General features: G+C 37.2%; 2 protein-coding genes across 5 annotated transcripts; one reads left to right on the top strand and one right to left on the bottom strand.

Annotated features, from left to right (window-relative positions):
* Positions 1 to 2571: 2571 nt before the first annotated feature.
* LOC115956611 (protein-lysine N-methyltransferase rrg1-like) lies at positions 2572 to 2934 on the top strand. The gene has a single exon (XM_031074935.1). The coding sequence runs from the start codon at positions 2572 to 2574 to the stop codon at positions 2932 to 2934; it is 363 nt and encodes a 120-aa protein (XP_030930795.1).
* Positions 2935 to 3065: 131 nt separating this feature from the next.
* Positions 3066 to 20832, bottom strand: LOC115955619. Of its 4 annotated transcripts, none has more exons than XM_031073815.1 (12): positions 20503 to 20817; positions 19878 to 19942; positions 19202 to 19300; positions 18801 to 18933; positions 18559 to 18618; positions 16075 to 16134; positions 15240 to 15362; positions 11329 to 11400; positions 10054 to 10191; positions 8622 to 8777; positions 6082 to 6186; positions 3066 to 3128 (listed from the first exon to the last, which is right to left on the bottom strand). In XM_031073815.1, the coding sequence occupies exons 1-12, from the start codon at positions 20725 to 20727 to the stop codon at positions 3081 to 3083; spliced, it is 1284 nt and encodes a 427-aa protein (XP_030929675.1). In that variant the 5' UTR covers positions 20728 to 20817; the 3' UTR covers positions 3066 to 3080. The 4 variants fall into 4 exon arrangements, with proteins under 4 accessions (XP_030929675.1, XP_030929677.1, XP_030929678.1 ...); XM_031073817.1 differs by lacking the exon at positions 3066 to 3128 and adding an exon at positions 3844 to 4147 and having other exon boundaries at positions 20503 to 20832; XM_031073818.1 differs by lacking the exon at positions 3066 to 3128 and adding an exon at positions 4650 to 5522.
* Between the last annotated feature and the right edge of the window lie 6485 nt (positions 20833 to 27317).

Here is a 27317-nt window from a genome sequence, read left to right as displayed (position 1 = left end):
CGGATAAGGCAGACTTGGCTCAATTTCCAACCTCATCCGCAGCCGTAGGATCTGAAGATCCTCGTGAAGGCGCGCCTCGAGTACCGAAATGTCAAAGGACTCCACGTGAGTGAAAGATAAAGGAGTGTTCCTTATTTTGACACGCCTCCCATGTAAATAATAATAATAATAATAATAATACAAATAATAATAGAGTACAGGATTTGAGCGAGCCATAATGTGGGCCTAACGTCACCAAAACCCTCCTCCCCAACTAAAAAGTCGGGTAGCAGGATTTTGAGGGGCTATTGTGGGGCCCAAAATCTAAGGTCCTAGCCCACTTTGTATTAAAGGCCCAAAGCCCAAGCCGAGGAGCCCTACTGCCAAGGACGCGCAATGAAAGCTCCTTGAAGGCCCAAGGATGTGACCGAGGACGACTTTACGTCCAACCTCTCACAAAAACGCCTGAAGAAAATGACAGATTCAGTACAAGAACAGCACAAGGGAGAAGGCTGCCAGCACCTTAATGTGGAGCCCATCGCCTGACAAACTCATACTCATACCATGCTATCCAACTTTTCCCAACCACTTTGACATGAGGATTGATAAGACGAGTAACCACCCCAAAGAAGGAGAAACTGACACGTAGATGAAGAAGGGGAAATGAATACTAGTATAAAAGGGAAAAGAGAGCTAAAAAGAAGGGGGTCCAAAGAAAGGAGGAGAGAAAAGAGGAAGGCTGGTGAGAAGGTAATGCTCCTCGGATTAAGTTCGAGGAGCCAAACCTCTTAAACCACACCAAGGTAAGGCTCAGTTATGCAGTCCAAGCATACCTTTGTATGATTTCTCATTAAACCAGGACCAGACCCCTGCCCAGTGCCCAAGGGCATGCCTTTCCAAACCCATTCTCTACAAATCATATTGTTTGGACCCTTTACATACGAGCCCAAAGTCATTCCCGGGCCGTTAAAAATTGTGTCCTTACAATAACTTTTATTATATAGTTTAGAAAAAATATATTGTGGTAGCTTATTGGAGAAGGTGGGAAGCTTGTGAATGAGAAGTTAATTTTCTTTTCCACGGATCTTACACGTCCGAATAAGAATTAAGAAAGAGTTGGACTAATTCAAAAGGTGGAACATGAAGTCCCACTCCCACAGGGCCACACCCACACCACACGCATTTCTCTCGTGGGCCGTAGCAGTGGCAGTGGCACACTGGCACCTGTCTGTATTACTTGTCCCTCAAAATGCACAGCAACTTCTACCTTTCTGGAGGCCTAGGCTAATGGCACAGCGACTTGACTCCAATCAACCAATGAGAAGGTTGGACCAATTAATAATTTGTGTACTATTCGTTTTCTTTCATTTTCATGGATGTGAGTGATGGTAGAGAGTTTTTAATTTGATCCCTTTGCCTTTAATACACGTCGGCAAGAGGATAGACTTTATAAGCTTCAAAGTTCCCAACTATATGATCTATCACTTCACCCAGTTGCATGGCGTTTGGATTTTCTTTTCTTTTCTTTTTTTTCAATTTGTTGAAAATAATTTATATATATATATATATATATATATAAGAAACTTATAATGATTTTAAGAATTTAAACCTTATTAAAAACCATATGATAAATTAATATCAACCCTGATTTTGTAAGGAGATGAGGAATTCATATTTCGGTTTAAAGCCTATTACCAAAATATCTCAAATTAATTATATAAAAAGTATCCAAATTCTAAAATTATTGGATTGGATTGGATTGTTGTTGTCTTTATTGCTTGTTGGGTGTAAGCGTGGAATATTTTTTCTTCACTCTTCACCTGATCAACAAACATGTTTTTGTTTTGTCAACCCCTTGAGGGGCCATATGCTTTAGTTTGTTTGATTGAAGAAAACTAAACGACAAAAGTGCTTGAGGGCTTTAAAAGCCCAAACTTATTGGTCTGTTGACTCCAAAACTAGGCTTGACCCGTAAAAAAAAAAGACTCTGACCAGGGTATTTCTTTCCACTTCACTTGTAAGCCCATTCAACAATACATATAAAGACTCTGACCAGTGTCAACTTCATTATTATTATTTTATTGGATGAATGTGTCAACTTCATATTTACACCCTTCAACTAGATTTTCTCGTATTATATATTTAAATTACATTTATTGGACCAATTCTTACTAAACAAAACAAGGTAAAAATAAATAAATAAATAAAACCTATTATATATCTCCAAGAATTTAGATTTAGACACTTTATTTTGAATTTGTACATTCTAAAATATTGGACCAAGTTTTTTACATTAAAAGACGTTACCTTTTCACTTTTTAGTAACTATTCAAACAGTTTAAACATTGAAAATTGTAGACCAAAAAAAAAAAAAAAAAAACACATTTGATAAGCAATTTTATTTAAGAGTATTTGAGTTATACTTCTCATTTTCGAGTGTTTAAATACTAAAATTAGAGAACTCTTCTTACCCGTTTTTAGTTTTTAAATAATATTACTCAAAAAACATTAAGGGGAATGACGTCATTCCCCTTCCCCTGAATCAAAACAAAACAACCACAGCAGCATTATGTCCATTCGATCGACTCAACGATGGTGATCAGGCAGCTCCCATCGCAAGGCCTCTCGTTCCAGCTCTGGCCCACAGCAACTACTCTCGTCACCCTCCTAGATCACCATTGCTGTGACCCTAGCAATAGTCCCTTGTCTTCCACACTCCTCGATCAACATCGCAGTCTCAATATCCTCAAGCTTGGATCCAGAACTGGCCTAGTTGGAATTGCCGCAACCACTACTCTTGATGCTAATGTCATGGTCACCGACCTCCCACACGTCATCACGAACCTCCAATTCAACGCTAAAGCGAACGCCGCCGTTTTGGCCGCAAATGGTGGGACCATCCACGTGGCACTGTTGAGGTGGGGAGAGGCCAATGATGTGAATTTGATTGGGTGAGACTTCGATCTTGTACTAGCCTCAGATGTAGTGTATCACAATCCCCTTAATTTTATTTTATTTTAAAAAAATTTCTTATTTTCTTTTTTTTTTTATTATAAAAAAAATATAAAAAATAAAAAAATAAAAAACTCCGCAAAACAGCATCATTTCAGGGTTCTAACGACAACCACTAACTGAGTTGTAACAAAATCCTGAATTGACAAAAATTAAAAGTTTGATGACTGAATTGACAAAACTGAAAGTTAAAAGACTGAAATGAAAAACGGTGAAAGTTATAAGATCAGTTTTGCATTTGTGCCTAAAATATATTGTTTGAAACATGATACCAAACACATTTTTTGCACTATGAGTACTTTAGACACGCATTTTCACAACACTTTTTAAATCACATTTTTAACATAATTTTGAACAACACTTGAAAGCTACTTCCAGACAGGCCTAGGATGTGGAATTTAATCCTTGTGCTTGCTTTTCAATTCCTCCATTAGTGCTCATTCATGGCCTTGACTTATCTAGCAGTTAGTTGTCTTTTCTTTTTCCTCTTAATAATTAAGAAGGAGAAGGAGAAGAGTAAATAAAGCTGTTATAACTTATAAGTGTAACTCTGGTCTTGGCCTTTTGGACTTCTTGGCAGAGCAGGAATTCTATGTCTGGAGAGGCAAGTCGTGGTTAAAGTGAAAAAAAAATAAATAAATAAACAAACTAACAAACAAATGGAAAGCAAAATTTGTTAAGTGTCAGAAAATTTGCAAGGCTGCTTTTTTTTTTTTTTTCTTTTTTTTGGGTTGCTTGATTTTCATCTATTTACTGGTGAAGCTTCTCATTCACACTCATGTTATTGGTTTATCGTCTCCCAACACTTCACTCATCTACAGCAGAGTTAAAAAAAAGGAGGGAGGGGGGGTGTTAAGAAAAGAATCCACTGATTCATATATGCAGTTATAAGGAAGAAAAAATTTTCTGCAAAAAGATGCACAGTAATGTATATAAGGAGGTAGAGAGACTCATTAGATCAAACAGAATTTCTAGAGGCCTCAAAAGGGTAGAGATGGACTTATAAGGGGAAACATAACTATCTACCATGAGGAAGACTATGGAAAACTAAAAAATACACCATCACAAATGAACATCAATGAACTGCTGTGGGCACTCAGATACAACAGTGGTTTAATATTTGTCAAAAGAAAAACCATCTCCGGCGCTGGCTCCTCTGCAACAACATATCAACATGAGTCCTTAAAATTAATAAATTGCAGAAATATAATATGGCCAATTTTGCAAGGGCGTATAGTTGTTTCCATGGTTGGAAATAAAAATAATAAAGGGGAAAAAAATTTTACAAGCCAATCTATCAAAAACTCTATCCCTAAAATGAATGCCCATTCAAGATTATAACCATTTAAAGGAACTTTTAATGAAAAATAGATGTTATTATAAAGGATATCATAATGCAGAAGAATAATTGTATTCACAAGTTGGGAAAAGGTAGTTGTTAGATCTATTTTGATAAATTACCGCTTATCTCAAAAACTTAAGCTGATAGGAAATAGTAAATTTATCATTTAGGGCCTGTTTGGTTCTCACATCACTCATATCTCACTTCTCATATCTCAATTTTCATAACTCAATACTCATTCTCACATCATTTAGGGCCTGTTTGGTTCTCACATCACTCATATCTCACTTCTCATATCTCAATTTTCATAACTCAATACTCATTCTCATATCTCATATTTTATTCTCTCTTTTTCTCTTAACTTACTCCCCAACGTGTTTGGCTTTAGTTTTCTGCTAAAAATACTCATCTTTAACTCAAAATAGTGGGTCCCATAAGTCTGACCAGTCAGAACGGTAACGATACTCACAAGTCACAATTCTCCTCCTCCTTCCCTCAGCTACCACTGCTCCTCCTCCTCCTTCCCTCACAAACACGCCAACACTACCAAGATCCTCTTCCAAAAAGACATGGGCAACAAGTGTAAAACCCAACTCCGCCTCCTACGACCATGGCCTTGGCTAAAAATGCCACTCCGCCTCCTACCACCACCGACAACCACTGCAACCCACCAATCCCAACGCCACCATAAACAACCCTTAAAAACCCAACTCACAGCACCCAACCCCCACACAAAACACAACCCTTGTCCCACCGATCTCAACATCGGAACCCACAAACCCAACACGTGGAATTTACTCCCCTTCACATAAAGGCCCAAGCTCTCCCTTAATAAGTGGGACCCAACACATGGGATATTTAATTTTAAAATGGGAGGTAGTGTAGACATGGTATCACCTACTCTACTACCATGATAAATTACTACACATCCCAAAAGCTTAAGCTAGAAAGATTAAACATTATTCTAACACATTCAAAGTACAAATTTTCAACCATAAAATTCCCACAACAAAAACAGCTTATCAAAAAAAAAATTCTCACAACAGAGTTACCTGTTTCGAAGTTCAAATACAAAGAGAAGCTTGAATCCAAACTCAGTATACATTAATCAAAAGGACAGATCATCCACATAACATGAATAGCACTTAACGCGTAATCTTTCCTATACCCCCCACCAATGATTTCAATCCTACAAATTAAGACAATCTTTGCCCTATGGATTAATGTTTAAATGGAAATCAGATCATTTGGGAATCAGATCAGGAAGGAATTTTGAAACACCATATACACTTGATCACAAAAATGTGGTATGATGAAGGCAGGAAGATAAAACAAAATTAAAGGTGATGAGCCAGTTTTGAAAGAGTCAGTTTTTGTCTTAAAGGTAATTGTACAGAGGTGCTCCAATGCACAAGCTGTATCATGCTTTAGCATGTACAAAATATAGCCATTACCTACATATATTTTTGAAGCACCAAATGGAGCATCCAAGAAATGACAGATGGAATTTTAAGTGGCCAATTTGGAACGCATAAATAGACTTCTTGTTCCGAGTAAGGATTTCAAGTTAGGTTTTTTTTTTTTTTTTTTTTTTTTTTTTTTTTTTTTTTTTTTTTTTCTGTTTGTTGTTGGGGGTGGGTGGGGGGGTGGTGGGGGGTGGTGGTCTTTCAATTTCCAAATTCCAAATAAGTTCTAGATAACCCAAAAATAAGTAAATGATAAGTGAAAAGGAAAGGCTAAAGACAAACCTTATGCTCCTGATTTTGTGATTGTAAGACAATAGGTTTAGACAGGATGCCATTATCAATGTTTTGAATGTATGGTTGCACCTTCTCCTCCAACATCTCATTTAACTGAAAATTAAAATATAATATAATATATAGGATCAAAGTACAGAAATGGATGGTTTATGACTATTATAACTTTGACATAAGATGTTACAACAGCAACAAAGTTGTTGTCCCAAAACTATGGGGTTGAATATGGATCCTCAATAGACTAATCAAGGGGTCATTCACTATATTCTTCCTTGCCATTCTATCACCTATCCAAAATTATACTCTTTGTCACCTCCTTAATTAAGATGTCATTTTTTACTACTAGTAGTATTATTTTACATATACCTCTACATATTTTTGTTCCCTCAACTTAAATCGAATCACTCTTTCTTGATTCTTAAAAAATAAAATAAAAATAAAAAAACCATTCTTTTCTCATTGGTGCATTTATGGCTCTCCTTCGCCCTTCACAGATGACCAAACCATTTGAAGCAACTCTCTCACTCATCTTTTCATCAATGGAGGCCACCTCTATTTCATATCCTATCTTTCCTTCTATTTCCACTTATCCATCTTACCACTCTCATTTCAATTATGCACATTTTATGAACATGTTCCTTAATAGCCCAACATTTAGTACCATATATCATGGTTAGTCTTTTTATAGCCTTGTAAAACTTTCCCTTTAACTTAATAAGTATTCTACGATCTCAAAATAATCCCAATGTGCTTCTCTACTTCAACCACCCTGCTCTTCTTTTATGTTCTACATCCTCTTTAATCTCACAATCCTTATGAATTATTTATCTAAATGAATTATTTATCTAAGACACAAAAAATACTCACTTTTTGGTAAAATTAATTCTCAATGGATTGCAAGAAAGTACTTGGGAAAAGCAGGTTAATGCGTCACCATGTAGACAAGGAACCTCTCCAATTGAAATTGATTCATTTCATGGTTTAGATTGAGTATTACAGATCAAAATGTCTATTCCATAGCATGTCATTTAAAATTTTAAATGATGTGACACTTTATACATTCTTTGATCCAAGAAACAAAATCTTAAACTGCGAAACGGTCTCTCTCCATTTCAAGTGAAATTGAGAGGATTTTGTTCCCTGCCATTAAGATATGTGCACGTATGCATTTTTGTCAACTTCTTGGTTTCTTTTCTTTTCCCTACAAAACTCATGCAGTGAACAACTCAGGGCTTGTTTGGATGCTTTTTTTTCATCACTCAATTTCCGTCACTCATCACTCATCACTCATCACTTTAAAATACCACACCCGTTTGGCACCATCACTCACTCGCTATCACTCAATATTTTTCACACTGTTTGTGGACCCCATACCTATCACTCAGTGTAGCTTCTTTTTTTCTTTTTTCTTTTTCCCCAGTACCCAAACTCACCAAACCCAATGGAAAAAAAAAAAACAAAAAACAAAAAAAAAAAAAAAAAAAAAAAAAAAAAAAAAAAAAAAACAAAACAAAACAAAACGAACTGACCGAACCCAGGAGAAGAAAGAAAAGTGGAGAAGAAGGGGAAAAAAAAGGTCAAAAGGTGCAGTTGACCTGACTAGTGTATCCCTCCATGTGTGTTTAATTACAAAAATGCCATTGAAAATAGAGTTATGGAAACTGAAAATAGAGTTATGGAAACTGAAAACAGTTAAAATGTGTTTTCAGTTTTCATAACTCATCACTCAAAATCAGAGAATTGAGTGATGGAAACAAAAACTGGAAACAAAGTTATTGAAATCCAAACAAACTTTTGAGTCATGGGTCCCACTATTTTTGAGTTATGAGTTATGAGTTATAGAAACTAGAAATCCAGACACCCCCTTTACTACTGTCATTAAAACTCAAGGATTTCCAGATTCTAGAACTTTTCCTTCAGAGGTCTCAGTACCAACCTCATAACACTAGGACAAGAGGCCATGCTATCAGTAAAATACTTAGGAAGGCACTAATGTGACATCCATATTGTTCAACGTGACACTAAAAATTCAAAAAATAATGAAAATACAATAATATTTTCCCTCCACATCGCAATTATTCCATTAACTGGGCAATGAATATAAGGAAATAAATTTGATTCCTCTATATGCTTAGTTGACAAAGTAAGTCAAAGCTGTCACTGGTGTTAGCATGGGATTGCTGTACCATACATTCAAGGCACATTAGTGATAGAGGTGGACAAATGGGCACTACTAGGATGGGGTGCATAGTGGCTCCTATGCACATGCTTGTACATGTCTCACACGCAGTTCCTTGCCACTATAATAGGAAAATGAAAAGGCCCAATATATAGAACTGTAGCTCTCATTATTTTCTTTATGAGTTTTGGTAATTTACAGGTTGCAAAAGAACCACTTTCCCATGTAGTTTAACATCTTTTAAGACCTAGGTTTCAAACTTGATTTCCAGAAACCACAATGTTGTCAACATATCAAATATTTTTCAAACATTAAAATTACCTTCATAGCCCACATAAAAGTCAGAACTAACCTTTTCCTGACGCCATTTAGTTTCCCATTGAACATCCTTGATTTTATCAGCAATTTCTCTTTGTGCATTAAGAAGAACAGTCATCTCATACAATTTCTCTGGATCTTTGAGATCTTCCTCACTCCAAGAAGATGCATTAAGTGGAAGTTCTAGCTCCTGCCAATGCTCTGCAGTTAGTTCAAAACATTCAAAGTATATTCCTCATCTCTGATGCAACGCAGAAAATATTCTAACTCATATGCCCTTCTATTTGTATGCAATATATATCTAAAGAGAAAAGAAAAAAAAAATTCAATCAACAGCAAGAGAGAGTAGATATTATAAAATTCAGGACCAGTTTGTAAAAGCCAAACCAGAGTTAGCAAGTCAAACCACAATTAAATGCATCACATGCAGAAAGAGAGCATATAAATTGTGGTCACCAGCACATGGTCACATCCAAAGAACATGTAACATTGAAATAAGCAAGAGAGAGAGAGAGAGACCAAGAGAACAAGGGATATATTTAACTAAGATCCAATCTATAAAAGCATTAGCATGTAAATTCACACTTCAATGCATTAATGCATTATATGCAAAAGCAGTAGATAAATTTTATGAAACATTAAATATGAATTTCTAATTTAATCTGCTGAAAAAACATAACAATGTGAAATACTTGTAACCAAATATCAATCAGACCCCATTTACTAGATACTCCGTTCTATTATCTATTGTTAGACAAAGCTGGGTGCCATATAATAAATTAAAAAAAGAAAAAAGAAAAACAGTACTTCAAATACAGCCGCAAAATTGGTCTTCATATTATGTAAAACTGCAATAGGTCCTTGCAAAGTGAAAAACTGGAAATTCCTCCCCCACCCTTAAAAGGAATAAATAAAACCTTAAAAGACAAAATCACTACCATTTAGACAACTGAAAATTTTGAAGAGCTTCACACTATCATACTTAGACTACTGAACATTTTGCAAGACATAAATATAAGATGAAAATATATGCATAATAGTCGTAGTCTATGCAATGATAGCTGTCATGAGACACTGTAACAAACATTTGTGCAACAGAAAATGTCGGCTTTGTATGGAAACCCCTTTACAAAAATCAAAACCACAGTTGCCTGTTCCTGCTGCTGGTTAAATTTCTTTCTTTTTTTATGCTTTTTGAAAAATCTGATAAGGATGATCATGTTCTGGCCATCTAAAAAGCCCCAGTTATTCAGCCAAGTGCCATCAGCCCCAACAGTTACCCTGTGAATTGATTTTAGTCAAGTTGGATTCCTAACCAACATGCCAAAATATTTTTCATTTTTCAGATTTTTTTTTTTTTTTTTGGATAAATGGCTAAAATAAAAAATTCAGAATATGATTGAAAAGTATACAAACATTGAAAAGTAAGAACTAGGAGCTATAGAATGAAGGCAAAGAATACGCACACCCCAGCTTGGTGGCCGTGGTGGAGGATCAAGCTTCATCACTTCTGCCTCCAATGCCTTCTTGGCCTTGTGGTAGGGGATATTTTTCACTATAACAGGATCATCCCTAGCACGGACAGGATCTATAGAAATCAAGGCCTGTGAATCATAAACAATATTATAAGAAGAAATATTTTGCAAAAGTTGAACCATGGGAAACAATATGAGTGTTTATAGAAGCCCCTGTGAATCTAGATGTATTAGAAGCAGTTATTAATATATATTTCAAATAAAATGGAAAAGAGTATAGTGGAAAGATGAAGATATTCAATTTGCAAATAATTTTTAACACCTTTTTGCATGATCATTTGTACTTTAGATTTATTAAAAAGTGAGATGGGGGTGAGTAACAGGAAAATAGCGGAATAAGGATAAATTTAAGTGAAAAAAATCAACCTAATTGGCATAAGACTTACGTGGAAGACAAAATAAAGGGACGTAAATCAGATAAGTGGATTTGTTTCTGTCTTTTGTTGAATCTTTTTCGTAGCTCAATAGATAATTTGATAAGCCAATGATTTTTTTTCCGTGTTTCAGAATATAGTTAACCAACATGTTAACTAATTGATTACAATAAATTGGATCGGATTTTGCAGTTTTTTCTTCTGCAATACCCTGACATGACATGAGCGTGAAAGGAGTTCAAGAATCAGTTTTCTTTTTATAAGGGCTAAAATCATTTATTTTGGCTAAAAACACATTTTTCAGCATTGTATGAAACTTGGAAAGAAGACATCAATCAGAAAGGAAATGAGAAGATATTTGTATTTATGTGGAGAGAGAAAGAAAGAGAACTAAGATTCTGTATCTTTTGAGATCTGATTTCCACTTACAAACTATTGAATTTCTTCTCATTCAAGTCAGACATTGACATTTGACAATTGTACCGTGAATGTCTTACAACTGTGACTGTGAGTCTGTGATCAACCATCTCTATTTTCAAAATAAAACTTGAGCATATTCTAACCACAAATGTCACAGTTGTTTCTCCCCAATAAGGTAACTAGAGAAATCCCTTTTTTTTTTTAATTTGCTGAATAAAAAAGGTGGAGTCCTTGGAACAAGTCACTTTCCACCATGATGAGTTAAACCTCTGCGCTAGATGGCCCCACCAATCAAGGTACTAATGCATCCCACCGTAACTAGAGAAATCTTAATTGCATACAAAAATCACATTGGTTTTCTTACTGTTTTAATAAATTCATAGAACCGTCATCTGAGAATAAATTATCTTACCTCCTGCAAGTGCTCCCAGCCTGGTCTTTGGTTTGCCACCACATCTCGAAGTTGATCATATTGCATGGAGTCCTGAACCCAACAAAAAATAAATAAAGAATTACAGGAAGACACCAAGAAAATCGTGCTTAACAAATTAATCAATGTGATAAAGACGCCAACATAAAATGTGACCTAAAACAATGAAATTGAAAGGTCATAATATTTTACTCTAGAAGGAATAGTACAAAATCTACCAATGTCAGGTAGCACAAATGTATTAATTTATATTGTCATTACCAGTTTCTATGAAAATACAAATAAAGCACCTTTAATAATTGAAGAACTGAGGAGTTTGGTAAAACACCATTTAAAATAACAGAAGATCAGATAATATACTGGAGATATTCTAGACTATTCAATTCTTAGAGAAAAACAGGTGCGAGAGACAGAAAAGAGCATAAAAAATTGTGTAAGAAAAAAACTTACATATATCATGAATTTTAAAAATGAACATAATTATCCATAGATATTTCTTCCGTAAGATTTAGTTTCCCAACTTTAATGATTGCATCTCAAACCTATATATCATTGCAAAATGCTTCTACATTATTTAGCTTTAATCTTAGGACATGAAAGAGGGTACCAAACCAATTCGGAACAATCCTGACAAGACAATGCAGCAATAATGGATTTATGTTTTTTTTTTTTTTTTGATAAGTATTATAATGGATTTGTTTATAAATCAACTTTACCAAACAAATATATTTTTATGTAGAAGGATGCTTTAGAATCTAAAGGCTTTAGGTTAAGTAGGTTTAAAACAGAGCACATGGAGTGAAAGTTAAGTACAGGGAGAAACACCAATGGAGTATAAAACTTGATGGTAAGAGAAACGAAAGAGTTAGTGTTTTCAATATCTTAGGGTAATACTCCCTCCATCCTAAATTGTTTGGCCTGTATTCCATTTTGGGATGTCCCAAAATTATGTCCTATTTGAAAAGTCAAACACCATTAATTTATTAACATTCCCTTTATGCCCTTAATTGATTTGTAGGAGCATTTTTTTTTAATTAAAACCTAAATTTTGAAATCCACTGTACACGCCATCTTTATTCAAATTATTTATTTAAAAAAAAAAAAAAAAAAAAAAAAAAAAAAAAAAAAACCTTCAGAGATAAGGCAGTTGATGATAAATTTGTTTAAGGGTAATTTAGGAAATTTCTAACTTTTTTTTAAAGAGATAAGGCAACTAATGATGTTTCCCTAAATAATTGGGTTTTTCTAACTAGGCCAAACAATTTGGGACAGAGGGAGTATTTCATAAGGATGGAAAGATCAAAAAGAATGTAGATCATAAGATAAAGCAGAGTAGACTCAGTAGAAGAGGTTGGTGTACTACAAGCATAAGAGGGACTCATGGGTGTGGGATGTGGAAGAGTATTAGCACAAGAGTAAAGAGCTTCTTTGGACAGATAGTGTATGATGTGGGGGAGCACCGGAGGGCCATTATAGTCGGTTCTGGCACGACCCTTGGAGTGGACATACACCTCTAAAGGATCTTTTTCCAGATCTGTATGCTTGTTCTCAGTCTAAAGAAGCTTGGATTTCTGACTTGATTGTTTCTGCATCAGAAGGGAGAGAGGAGTTGGAATTTACAATTCCATAGAGCATTTCATGATTGGGAGCTAGATGGTGTTAGTTCTTTTTTTTAGTTTCTTTATCTTTACTCCTATATGCCAAGAGGTGAGGGAAATGATAAGCTATCTTGGAAGTTGACTCTGACTGGTGTGTTTGATGTGCGCTCCTATTATAATTGGCTATCTGGTACTCTTACTAATGTTTTTCCTTGGAAGAGCATTTGGTGTGTAAAGGTGCCTAAAATGGTGTCTTTCTTTTTATGGACAGCAGCCAGGGATGGGAGGCTTACCATTGACAATCTTGTTAAGAGAGGTCAGTCCATAGTTAATTGGTGTTGCCTATGTCGGTGTGATGGGGAATCTATGGACCATCTTTTACTTTACTTCACTGTAAGCATGCTCATGCTTTATGGAGTGAAGTTTTTCAAGTGTTTGGGGTCCAATGGGTAATGCCGAAAGATGGTTATATCTCTTCTTTTTGCATGGGAGAATAACACCTATCAACTATTTGGAATATGATTCCAGCTTGTCTAATGTGGTTAGTTTGGCAGGAACGTAATAACCGCATCTTTGAAGATAATGAGAGATCCTTTAATCTTTTAAAACCTCTTCTTTTTGATAGTTTATTTCAATGGGCTAGTATTTGGGGTTTTACGCAATGTATTTCAATTTCTTCTTTCCTATAATCTGTTAGCTTTAGCTCTTGAGCTTTTTGTATTTATTTCATGTCCAAAGTGTTCATCATTGTGAACACAATGTTCATTTCATTCAATAAAAGTCTTATTATTTATCAAAAAAAAAAAAAAAAAGATAAAGCAGAGAATATAAAGTGGAGAAGTGGAGAAATGTATCAAGAGTAATATGTGATCATAAATTATCTATAAGTTCAAAGAGAAAGTTTTATAAGACTAGCTATACTATATGGTATTGAATGTATCAAGAAGCAACATGTTCATAAAATGGTTTAATGAGTGTAACTGAAATGAAAAGGTTAATATGTATAAGTGGAAATACAAAGAAAGATAGGATAAAAAATATATATATATAAATAAAAATTCATTTAAAGATAAGGGCGGTGCCTATTGATGTAAAGAAGAAGAAGAGTTGTTTGAGATGGTTTGATAATATGCAAAGGAGAGCAATTGATACACTAATGAAGAAAAGTGATTGGATTCAATTCAAGCAAATGAAAAGAAGTAGAAGAAGACATAAAATAACAATAGTGATAGTAAAAATGACATGTTAAATAAAGAGATAATACAGAGTATGATTCTTGCAACAAGAGCAACCCTCATGTTTTGTTGCAACCATTGAGAGCAGACTCCAATGATAAGCATGAGGAAGGTGAGGATGACGCTAAGTCATCATACACCTTATGCCCTAGGCGACACAAGTGCGACGATGGTCAGGACAAAGGGTCATGGACCTGACAAAGAAGTATACTTAATTAAAAAATGGCTGAGAAGAAGAATACATGTAGCCAGGCCAACCCCGATTAGTCTATTGAGGATCCATAGCCAATCCCGAAATTTCGGTACTACAATCTATTATTATTGTTGTTGATGTCACATCTTTTATATATATGGGTAGATAGTTGGGGGAGGGGGGGTTGAACCATAGATATGGGCACAACAATAGATGTCATTACCATTGGACTATCACTTGAACCCCTGTTGTTGTTGCATCTATGTATTAACCTTCGATAAATGATAACTTTGTGATGATTTGTTAGACCACTGCTATTAGGGTCTTAATTGTATTACTCCCATAGTACATTTCTAGTGTACTTGGGTTGTTTGTGAGTTTATTAATACTATTTCTTTATTTATTTATAAAAAATTTAAAAAAAAAAATGATAACTTTGTGATAGCTTTTGTAACCAAACGGAAAAGGGATTTTTTTTTTTTTTTGGGGATAATTCAAAAAGGAAAGGGAACCATACTATAACTTTTCTGCATAACTACCATCCTAGACCATGCGCTGTAGAATATAATTTGGTAACAACTTCATCTAGTCAATTCTTGGGATAAAATTTTGTATGTTAACAAAACTCAGGTCTACCATTTTCAGATCAAATTTGAGAAGTGGAGATTTGTATATAAGCACATATATGATATATCCAGTAGGACTAGAATTAGCTTTGCCCTCTTGTTAACCAATCAATTATCAAAGCAAGAAAAAGCACAGTTCAATGGGCAAGCAGCAATATGTATGTGAAACGACACTAGGTGCCTAACTGAAAATCTATGACTCAGTAACTGTGGGAAAAATAAAGCAAGATGCATGCAAAACCTTGTATTGCCACCAAATTTTCTGCTTGACATCATCATCATAGTCGAATCCACCCACAATCTGAGGCAAGGTGATCAACCAAAATGCAGCGATACTGGGATCCCTCATGCTGTGAACTATATGCTGAAACAGTATACAAAACCATGAATTAGATATGAACAAGATGTCTATATTAATATCAGGTGCACTGGCTGTTATCATACACAAATCCATTTTTCCCCTTGATTTCAATGTTAAAATCAAAGACAGAACTGTAGTAAAGTATATTTAATGAATTCTTAAGCAGCATGGCAGAGTTACAACTTACAACGATCATTATGTCATAACTAGAAGCAGAAATGATATTTGTAGAGGCATGACAAGACAAAATGCAAGTCAAGGTTATAAAGAAGGAACATGCGAGAGAGCATCATTATTTATTTATTTGAGTTAAGTAAAATCTTCATTATTTTTTATAAGTAAAGAGATTTTATTGATAAAAAATATTATTTCATGCTCACGCTGATGACACAATGTAACCTAAAATAATTACAAAAGAATTATCAATAAAATCTTCATTAATTTCTCTATAAGGAAAACACACCCCTCATTTTCCATTCCATGAGAAGTGAGGCTGGTGAGGTAATATGCTGCTTTAAAAGGATTGAGCCCATCCTTTTCCATGAGGGCTGCAGATTATTGATCATCATCCTAGGATTTTACATCATGCACTTTTACCTTTAGACAAATGGTACATGGAACTCTAAATTTTAGATGAAAACTGAAGAATTCTGAATACACTTTCACTAATATTAATAACATGATCATGAAATTATATGAAGAGTAAAATAATAACCTCATAGGGATAGTCCATCCTTTTCAAGACATTATAGGCCTTCCATGGAGGCTCCATGATCTGCAAGAAAGACACAAGGAAAAAAATAATTAAAGCATTTTAAAATTGGACAGATGAAATAAGAGCAAATAGATATAACACACTAGTGTGACTTGTTAATATATTTTTTGATAAGTAAGAATGTTATATATACAAAAGGCTACTCTATGCATGAAAAACATAGAGCAAACCTAGAAAATAGAAGAAGAAGAAGAAAACAGAGAAAAAAAACAAAAAAGAAAACCAATCAACATATTAATTACAAAGAGAAAGAGAGCTAAGGAAAGAAGGGAGAGAATCACTAGTCGTGAGTCCCCGTGCCCGAGACCAATCGAAAAGAGTTCCACTAAAAGAAGCAAGCATCTGATCACCGAAACTATCCAAATCCTCAAAAGTCCGCCGCTTCCATTCCTTACAAATACACCAAAGGATGCACAACAAAACTAAATTCCAAATCTGAGACGAGTACTTCCCAACCAATTCCACCAGCCAAAAAGCAAATTTGGGATCGATCTAGGTATAACCCAAGACAAGCCAAAAGTTATAAAGACAAAACTCCATAACCGATAAGCCATCTCACAATGAAGAAGTAAATAGTCTACCATCTCTCCATAATGTCGGCACATAATACACCAGTCCACAAAAACCAATCTCCTCAATCTCGGGTTATCACCCGTTAGGATCTTATTCCAAGCTACACACCAAACAAAAAAAGAAACTCGCCTAAGGGCCTTTGCTTTCCATATAGCTTTCCAAGGAAAGACAATTGAGGGAGAGTCTAAAGTTCATACAGTGTCTAAAGTTCTAGCTTATATGAACAGCCTCAAAACTCGGAAGGTGATGCTGTTCAGGAAATTACCATTGGACTTGTGCAGAATCACTCCCACAAGTCAGAACCAGCCTCAATATGTAAGTCAAAGCACCTTCTCCAAGTTGGTGCAAAATCAGTCAAGCATTGAGAGAGTTAACAGCATCTTCACCAAGGATAGAAGCTTTTTAACAAAATCATGGAACATGCCATGAAACAAAAATCATAAGTTATAGTGTATTAGAAGGCACAGGGAACCACCCTTAGCACACTAGAAGAATGCACAAGACAAACTCCTAGATTATAAGTAATAATTTATCCTCTAACGATGCTGCCCAACATTTGGCCAAATGCTTTGTACTCAAAAAATTGCCAAATCAATCATTTTTCTCAACAACGTAGTCTGTTATATACCATTCTTGTTTAATGTGTCTAGGTGATCGAACAATAAGGTCCACCAACATGGCCAACCTTCTTGATTCTTGATATTTCATGGCATTTTCCAATGATCTACATGATTAAAAAATTCCATGACATGCTCCTAGAACCCAGTTTTACTTCAGTTTACAATCACTCTATTCCAATACAGTCCGATGTCATCAACTAAAAGTATATAGTATCCGCATAAATTTTCCATGGAATAAATTATGATTTGTAACTGGATCAAGTGAGTTATCCAAAAATGATAAAAAGACAGGAGAGTTTAAACATAAGTCTTAGTGTAACAACCCTCTCTTATAGTTCTTAGACACCAGTATTTTGCTTAAAATTATCCCAGTATAATCATTTAGAAGCAATTTCAAATGGTCATCAGAAAATTAATAGATGATAAAAGTAATCAGTTGACCTGAAAAAAATGGATGGTATGTACAAACTGCTTGGTCTAGGCCAATTAGGGGCATTGATCTTTCTGATGGTTTTGAGACAACATGCCAAAGTACAAGATGTACAACCCAAAGGAATTCTCCTATGCAATTTCAACACATCTTTGCTAGTACCAACTCCTTATCAGAACCAGTTTGAGATTCAATCTTGACAATTATGGTCTGTCATCAATGTTCATGTTCGTGGGCATCTCTTTTCCTATCAAATTCTTGTAGGGTGGAGTTCCCCTTGCATTCTTCTTTCTGATTATACAATTAATACTACTTTTTCCCCTTCCTTCTGACTAGTATAATCTTAGCAGCCAGACAAGACAATCTTGATTAGGAATCCTCAAAGTGAATGGAGAACATCCAGAACCAGATGGAGGCTCTACAAGTAGGGAAGTGGGTTTTCTTTTTATACTGCCTCACAATGACTGGAGGACCTACGGAATCCGATGGAAGCTCTAAGAATGAAAAAAGTATTACTAGAATGCTTTTGAGTGGATTATGGCATGAAGCAGTCTTCACTGCTGTATCAGAAATCCTTTTGAAGGAGAAGTGCATGAGATACTAAAGCTCCCGAATGTACTCCCAACATTTAGTAATCTTTGCCGGGATAAAGAAACTATATATGCAAGAAGAAAACAAAAGTTGTGAATTTGCTAAGTTGTGGCATCAGAAAACATACAGCAATTTCATACACGCACTAGTCTTAAATAACTTTTGACAATGCTCAAAGTATAATCTAATCAGCATCAGACGAGAACTCACGTCATCTGCAGAGATTCTGACTTGTAATTTGTGCTTGCATTCAGGACAGCCCATTACACCCTGCAATACCAAATACCAATGTATATTTTACACAAAGATCAGAACCTAACATTGAGATGTTAAAATATTATAGTAAATTTTATGCCTGAATGGATGTCAAGAAATAGCAAATTTTACATGCAGAAGCACATGCCTTGACTATCACTTACAGAGCCATATGTGCTTGAGAATATATTTCTTACCGTCCCATCGCAAGTTGGGCAGTCTTTAGTTGGCAAGGGGACATGAAGATCCATGGTGGATGGAAGGTGCACCAACTCTGCCCGATTGTCCACAATGGCATCTGCAACACATTCAGCTGTTGCCTTCTCTCCACTGAAGAAGGATTCATGGGAGAGAGATATTACACAAGAAATGCAATTTTTGGATGCTGATTAAAGCTTGATTCCATGGAGACAGCCAATGACAATAACAATGACATTTGAAAGGAAAACAGCTATATTCTATATATTGGTAGCTATTCCAGCTCTGTAGCAGGTTCAATAAGCTTTTGAATTTTGTCATGGAGTGACAGAAACATTATCTCTTATATAGTTACAAGGTTTGCAATCTAAGAAATCAAAACTGATTAGAGAGAGGTTACCCTTTCAAGGTGTAATTTTTAACTTGGTAATGCACCCTCCCTGATCCTCTGCACTTAGTACACCGCAATGCCTGCCACCCATTGCAAGTACGACAGTTTCTGCAAATCAAGACCATTTCCAGGTAAGAAAGCATCAATCATTAATACACCGTACAAAGTTACCCAGATATATGTTGTTTGTAGCACAACAATATACATTTCAAAAGGCAAACCAATCTGGTGCATTCATTAGCCTTATATCAAAGCCTACAAAAATTTACACTAATGAAAAAATAACTTAATATCTGCACTGACAAATAAATGAAAAAAGGCAAACTCTTTAGGTTATCAACCCCAAGTATACCCCCCTACCCCCCCCCCCCCCCCCCCCCCACAAACAAACAACCATGAGCACTCTTACAATCAACTTTTATGACCACAGTGGAGATACAACAACCCAATTCAGCTCTACAATATCACAAGATTGCTTTGCTAACAATAACATAGAGAAGTGGTGAGTGTAAAGCAGTGGGAAAGGAGGTGCAGTTTTAAATGCATGTAAAAGAAATGAATAATATATAATTTACATACACACCCAAAAACTATTAAACGGCAAAAAATTTATAGATTTTGACTAGAGAACTGCTATTGATAGACAAAGGCTTTAGTCCAAATTCAAAGGGATATTGACAAGTACCTCTGACATATCACTTTCTTTCCAAGCTCCAATGCAATGTCATAAGTCCCTAGAGTAGCAACAGCCTGCAATCGACCCACAAAGCATATAAATATAAATCTAAATGATTTAACCACAAGAATATCATGCAAGTCCCACTGACCAAAACACAAGTATAATTCAATGACCCGTAAAATCAAATAATATGAAGTCCAACCCACAAAACCCAACAAAAAATGAACAAACATTGAGTCACCCACTTATCCAAATGACAATTACACTTAAAACAAATGACAAATAGCACCCACAACAGACACTAAATTCCAAGAATTTGCATTCCAACATAAATTCACATTAGATTGAACTTTGTGAATTTTAAGAACTCACAAAGACTGAAGCAACCCAATTATCCAAATAACAACTACACTAAAAGCAACATCGAAGAAATTCCCATGATTTCCACACCAACACAGATTTGAGATTTCAAATTTGATTGAACCATGTAAATTTTAAAAAAACCAACAACAAATATTGAAGCAACCCATTTAACAAAATGGCAAACACCACCAAAAGCAACCGCCAAGTTCTCAAATTTTTGTACTTATCATTAAAAAATAAAAAACAGTGATTATCAGAAGAAACTCACGAAAATAGAAAAGTAAGAGAGCTTGGAGATGAGCTCGGGGACGCCGAAGCCACGAGGAGCAGAGCCAACAATGTCGAAAGCGAGAGTGAACGGGGAGAGAACGAAGTGTATGGGGAAGTCGAAGATGTCAGAGACTTGTTGGCCATAGCGAGCTGTGAAGAGCTTGTATTTAACATCTGCGAACTTCTTCAAGTTCTTCAACATGCGCTGTGTTCCAGTTGACATGGCAAAAGAGAGAGTGAGAAGTGAGAACTGAGAGGATAGAGTTTTTGGTGTTGGGTAATGTAGTATTGTAGTGTACAGACCAAGGGTTGGGTTATACGGGCTAAGCTTATCAGTAGTGCTGCTTAGTGCTATCTATGTCTGTCACCAAACATAGTTTCCCAATTTTATCATATCTATTCTATACAATATACTAAAAAGAATTTTTTATTTATTTATAAAATGTGATATATATATATATATAATTTCGAATTTAATTGGATTTAGACTCTTCTATTTTTGCACTCAATAATTCTCTTGCCATAAAAATTAAATAATTAGATGGACACATGACGCAAAATTTTACTCTAATTGAAATCCAATTTAGAATCTAATTGGATTTGGACTCTTCAATTTTTACACTCAATAATTCATTTAGCACAAAAATTAAAGTTAAATCGGATATGTGTCACAAAATTGAGAATCTAATTAAAATGAAATTTTGAATTGCCTTGGATTTTATAATAGATATAAATAGGAAAAGAAATCCTCGGCCGGCTAGGAAATCCACCCAAAATAAGTTATAAGGTGATTAGGAGACCCTAAAAAACCTTAATTCACATTAAGCACAAAATTAAGGCTGTGTTTGGTTCATGTAAAATATTTTCTGGAAAATATTTATTTTCCGGAAATGCTATTTTCGAGAAAAGAAAATATTTTCAAGTGTTTGGTTGCATTTCAAAAAAAATTTTGAAAAATATTTTATGGTGTTTGGTTGTGTTCTTGAAAATACCATAGAAAACACATTTTCTACTTGTTGCTCACATTTTCTCAGCTGCCAAACAAATATATAATATCATTCCTCAATACAGAAACACAAAAGAAACAAAACCCAGGAAAACAATTCATCAAATCCGGTCATACAGAAACACAAAAGAAACAAAACGAAGAAAAAAAAATTCATCAAATCCGATCAAATTGAGAGAAGAAGGAAGAGAGAGAGGTGACTGGGTTCGATCTAGAGGCGAGATCGCGCGGCGGAGGCGAGATCAAGCAGCATTGGAGTCGATCTTTGCTTGATCGACGCAATGCGATTGGCGATCGGCGCTGGTATAGGCCGTCGGACTTTGGAGTCAATCGGTGCGGTGCGATCGGCGTTGGAGTCGATCTTTGCTTAATCGGCGCTAGTGTGGATCGACGCTGGTATGGGTCAGCGCTGGTGTGGCGCGGTGCAACGAGACCAGTGCAATCTGGTGCGATCGGCGCAGTCGTCGGACTGGAGCTCGATCTGAGGAGTGATCTAGGCTTTTTCTTCTCTCTCTCTCTCTCTCTCTCTCTCTCTCTCTCTCTCTCTCTCTTTGCGCGTGAGTCCGGAAATGGTTTGAAGTGAAAATTTGGACTGAAACCAATTTCCCGGTCAAACCAACTAAAACACACGGTCAACTGAAAATAACTTCTGGAAATTTTATTTTCCATACACAACCAAACACCCGCATTTATGGAAAAGCATTTCCGGAAGTGATTTGAAACCAAAACAAACACAGCCTAAGAAAACCACTAAAAAGGAAAATTGGGAAAATTATAAACTCAAATCATACAAACTCTAAGAGATGTCCAAAAACATTCATGATCTTATTCTAGTTTTAAAGTTATAATATAAAAAAAGAATGACCATAAATAATAATAAAAAACTGATTAAACAAAAGAATTTAATCGAAAAGCAATGTAGGTCATGGTCATAAGATGATGAGATTTGATCCTTGCGATAATTTACTTTAGGTCACCCATTTTCATGCAATTTTGTTTTTTATTCCATTTATTTTTGCCAGTACTTTTTTGTTTTCTGAATTTTTTGCATGTTGATTTCTAACAATCACTTTCTTAAATAAAAAAAAATTTGTTTAATTTTCTATGATTATAACAATTTTTATTTTTTTTTAGAATCATTATGATTATAAAATTGAATGTGAGATTATAACATTGCCAAATTTTTTATTTTTTAGAAAGTTTCAATCTATAACATTCGTTCCTAATAATAACTCTTTATCATCAGATCAAGATTCCAATCCGTTTTTTGTGTAAGCAGGAATTAAACTTCAGATCTCTTATATAACCATCAGAGACTTTTCCAATTAAGTTATCTAAAACCCACAATATTGCCAAATTTAAGATATGCTTGTCAACATATATTTCTTAAATTTAAAACATATCTTAAATGTGGCAACATTATAAATCCCAACATTTCTTAAATTTGGCAACATTATTGTAGGATCACGATTCAGGGCCCAGGCTCAACAAGTATGGGGTTCTGGCCCAAGGAGCCCGAAACAATAAATTTATAGAGAGTGGGTTATAGAACTAAGCCTTAACGAAGGGTATACTAGCTAAAATTGGGCCATGCAACAATCGAGAGTAAGAAAACCCCCCTTCACGCCATTAGATATTCAATCTGAGGAGACATGGAGGATATATATCAGTCCCTGCTCAAAGGCTATGGTTCTAACACTGTTCTTCTATTCTTAGTTCCTTTCTTCTCCGTCCCCTACTTCATAGGGACTCCTCTCTCTTATATAGCCCTCTTGAAATCATCAGGGCCGTACATTTGTTGATCATCTGGACCTTCACTTGAGTGTCTGTCCCATCGAACATCTCCCCCATCTTTCTGTGAGTTGTGGTAGCCAAGGCAACATTGTTCACAAGTCCTCTCTACATTAATACGGCCAGAAAAGTAGCTGCCATGCATTTAATGTGGCAGCTGCAGCCTCTCCCTTGGCATCCTACACTTTCTTCCTTCTTATGGGCTTATGGGACTCATCCCTACTACTAATGCTCGTAGGAGTGGATCCTTCTAGCAAGCAAAGTGCATGTTTGAGCCATATTTGGTACGTCCGAGGAGACATTTCTCCTCAAACCGCCTTTTAAACACCTTTAGGCCCATAAGAATTGGGCCGGGGGCCCTTTTGGCACCCACGCCTTCTCCTCGAACATGGTTGAATTTTCATACGAGACCCAAGGCCCATTGTATGATCTTGGGCCTTTGCCCTTACAATAGCCCCTCAAAATTCCAAATTTTCCCTCTTATCCAAGGAGAAAAGGCGGGATTTTGATACTTATGGGATTACTTATTATAATTTCTTGACTCACGCGTGTGGAGGCACAGCCTCAGTGCCTCATTACTGCTACCTGTGTTTCGTAACCCACGAGGCGCTATTAATTGTGCTAGGCGGCTTTATGTCCCCCGCATCCAACGGTGGGGCGCCTAATCAACGGTTGACATTTCCCTAATCCTTTGGGTGGGAGTAAGCCCGTTCAGTTTCTCTTTGCTATATAAGGCTTCTGAGGGGAATTACTCCCTTTTTTTTTTTTAAGAAAAAGCACTCAAACGTCCCAGAGCACTCCAATATTTCCTTTTACAAAACATTCAAAACTCCATAGCCACTCCCATGAGGATTTCCGGCGAGTTCTTCGCAAGCTCGAGAGGTTTAGGATCTTTGCTCCCGTAAGTGTTCATTTCTCGTATTCCTTAGCCTTTCCTCTCTGTTGCCTTTCCCGGCTTCCTTTCCTAAGTAAACCTTCTTCGTATCACCTAGGGTTAGTAGGATGGGTAAGTTTGAGAAACTGGTAGATTCTCTGGCCGGTATGGAGGGTTTTAGGGCCAAATACCATATCCCGTCGGGAGTAGGTCTAGAATATTGCTCCTTGGACTAGATCTTAATCAAGAGAGGGACGGGGCAGGTCGCCATTCCAATGATAGCTTTCATAGAAGGAGGAATGACGATCCCCATGGGGAGGATAACTAGGGATTATTTGCGTGGTCATAGGCTGGCCCCCCACCAATGTGCCGCGAACATGTTCCAGATCCTGGGGTGCGTAGACGCTCTGAATGAACAGATGAACCTCGGCCTCTCATGGCACAATGCAGTTCACTTGTACGAATGCCATTACCTCAATGAGTCGTATTACCTGAAATCCAGGTCCGACGAGGTGAGGCTGATATCCTGCCTTCCCAAGTCCAATAAAAGCTTGAAGGACAACCATTTGATTGTCTCCGGAGCATGGCACAACGGTCTTCACTGCCCAATTAGGGCGAGAACACCAGGTGGGGCACTGTAGGGTCAGATCCCTCGGCGGGGATCTTAGTTTTGAGCTTTCCTCTAACTTGTTTCGGTTTTGGTTTTGATTATTTGCCTTCTTGGACTGCCATAACCCTCCCTTTGGGTATTTTGCAGACAAAGAACAAACAACTCCGAGGATAAGTTTAGTCAACGTCCAAGCCCTCAACTTCCTCCTAAAGTCCGAGATCTTTGTGAGTGAGGATGGGTAACTGCGTGCCGCTCCCTTATCTTGGACTACGAGCCCCTTTCTCGCGCTTTCGTGGACGCGGGTCAAGCCATAAGGGCTGGAAGTCCCCGATTAGCCCGCATCGACGTTTCTAAACTAGGCTTTCTTGTTTGGAGAGACCTACCACCAGCCCAACTGCCTGTTAAGCGCGTTCTCCAAGAGGTAGCCACCCTAGGAGAAGGAGTTGACTCCTCGCATTCATCTCTTGAAGCTGAAATCGACCAATTCTGCTTCGCCGATGAGGGAGAGGTGTCAACCAGGCCTGTAGAGCTCTTAGATTCTGGCTTAGACATTGATCATTTCTCGGCGGCTCACACTCCTGGTCTAGTAATTGCTCAAATTAACACTAGCCAAGAGGTTGAAGAGGAGGATATGGACTTGAAGCTGAGGTCCGGTCTGAGGGGCCTTTTATCCAATAAAAACAAGGGGCAGTCTTCCAAGGATGCCCCCAAGGAGCAGGTTCCAGCCAAGCTTCCCCCTCCTCTTCCTCTCTCCACTAACCCCACGCTACAACCTCTTCCCAATTTGAGGCGGAAGAGGCCAGTGGAAGAATTGGAAGAGGGTGAGGTCGGCCCTAAAAAGGCCAAATAACAAAAGAAAGGTAAAGAGCCGAAGGAAAAGAGGACAAGGTCCGTTGATAGCCGAGATGAGGCGGCTATGAAGAGGGAACAGCGCACCTAGTCCCCCCGCCTAGAGTTGGAAAGCACCCCTATTTTATGGGACACAACTCTCTGGGAATCCCAACGAGGGCAGGCATCTTATCTCGTTGAGGCCCTGCAGCAGCCCCTCCTTCTGCCTCGTGACATAGAGGGGCTCCGGGCTACTCGGTAACCGGATCTCTTCATGTCGCTAAAGAGAGATTTGGCCATGGTAAAACGAAGACTCCTCCTTGTTCAGTTTCTTTACTCCACACTCGCCTATTCGTTATTTTCTTTTTAATGATTCTTCCGTTACTCCCATGCAGGTCACTCAACAAATCTTCATGGCTGAGGAGTGGGCCAAGAAATCACGGGAAGATTTGAACATTGAGGTTCAGTCTCGCCTTGCCACGAAGAAGGCTACGGGTGCCCTTAGGCTGGAAAAAAACCGCCTGAACAAGGAGATAAAAAAGGCACTTAAGGCCCGAGACAGTGCTGAGGTGGGCCTTAAGACTACAATCAAGCAGGCCGAGGACATGCACCAACAGCTTCACCTGTCCGAAATAAACCTCGCTACCGAGAAGCAAATGGTCTCGAACCTCAAGGCAGAGCTAATACAGACAAAAGAGGCGACTCCCCTAGCTAGGGAAGCGGCTGAGGCTGCGGTGGCAACCTCCTATGAGCGTGGAGTGGCAGATACTGAGGCCAGGCTGACCGAGGAGGTGGCTGCGGTCTGCAGGGATTACATTACCATGTCCTGGGGGGTAGCCTTGGACCGGGCAGCAGTTCCTGCGGACTCCGGCTTTAGGAAGATTGAGAGTATCTTTTTTCCTGAAGATATTCGCGAGATTCCAGGTTCTGTTCCTCCTGAGGAGCCCCTCTCTACTCTAATCACTGCTCCAGATTCCCTCATACCTGAAGCAAAAAGGGGAAACGAGGAGGTGCAACCACCCGTTAAGGACAAGTAGCCTGAGGACGCCCTCACTATAAGGGATGTTGTCGCACAAGCCAAGGAGGCCGGATCTGAGCCCACGGCAGGAGGTGATCATCCCGAGGCAGAGGTCCTTACAAAGAGCTCAGCCCAAGATAAAGCCTAGGACATTAGTGTAGGACTTTTCTTGTAGTTGTTTTCTTTTATCTTTCATTTCCTTAGTTTTTGCCCATGTTTGTAAGAAAATACATTTCAGAGCCTAATGAATGATATGATTTCTTCTTTGAATCTTGTTTTACTGCTTCCTTTTTTGCCTTTGTTATGAATGAATTTCGGCTATGTTACTAAACTTCTGAGGACCAACCGTTACTCGAAATTTAAGCAATACGGCAAAGTATGAATGAAAGAATGATAGTTAATTTCCTCCAAGCCTGTGGCCCGAGGAGCCACGCAGACTTAGGTTCTGTTTAACACTTAGATAAAACTGCATCGAGATTAATTTCCCCCAAGCCTGTGGTCCGAGGAGCCACGCAGGACTTGAGTTCTATTTAACACTTAGATAGAACCGCGTAGTAGTTAATTTCCCCTAGCCTGTGGTCCGAGGAGCCACATAGGACTTGAGTTCTGTTTAACACTTAGATAGAACCGCGTAGTGGTTAATTTCCCCCTAGCCTGTGGTCTGAGGAGCCACGCAAAACTTGGGT

The sequence above is a fragment of the Quercus lobata genome, chromosome 8 (assembly GCF_001633185.2).
Source record: "Quercus lobata isolate SW786 chromosome 8, ValleyOak3.0 Primary Assembly, whole genome shotgun sequence".
Taxonomy (NCBI): domain Eukaryota; kingdom Viridiplantae; phylum Streptophyta; class Magnoliopsida; order Fagales; family Fagaceae; genus Quercus; species Quercus lobata.
Note: the sequence above shows the minus strand (reverse complement) of the source record. Positions and strands in the feature narration are given on the sequence as shown.

What these genes read in the sequence shown, in the direction of transcription:
- LOC115956611 (XM_031074935.1), top strand. Translation starts at nt 2,572, where the DNA reads ATGGTGATCAGGCAGCTCCCATCGCAAGGCCTCTCGTTCCAGCTCTGG.
- LOC115955619 (XM_031073815.1), bottom strand. Translation starts at nt 20,727, where the DNA reads ATGTCAACTGGAACACAGCGCATGTTGAAGAACTTGAAGAAGTTCGCA. An exon ending in AAAAATTACACCTTGAAAGG is followed by an intron (nt 18,934 to 19,201) that starts GTAACCTCTCTC and finishes ATCCTTCTTCAG; the next exon opens with TGGAGAGAAGGCAACAGCTG. An exon ending in CACGGCCACCAAGCTGGGGT is followed by an intron (nt 8,778 to 10,053) that starts GTGCGTATTCTT and finishes GAGCATTGGCAG; the next exon opens with GAGCTAGAACTTCCACTTAA.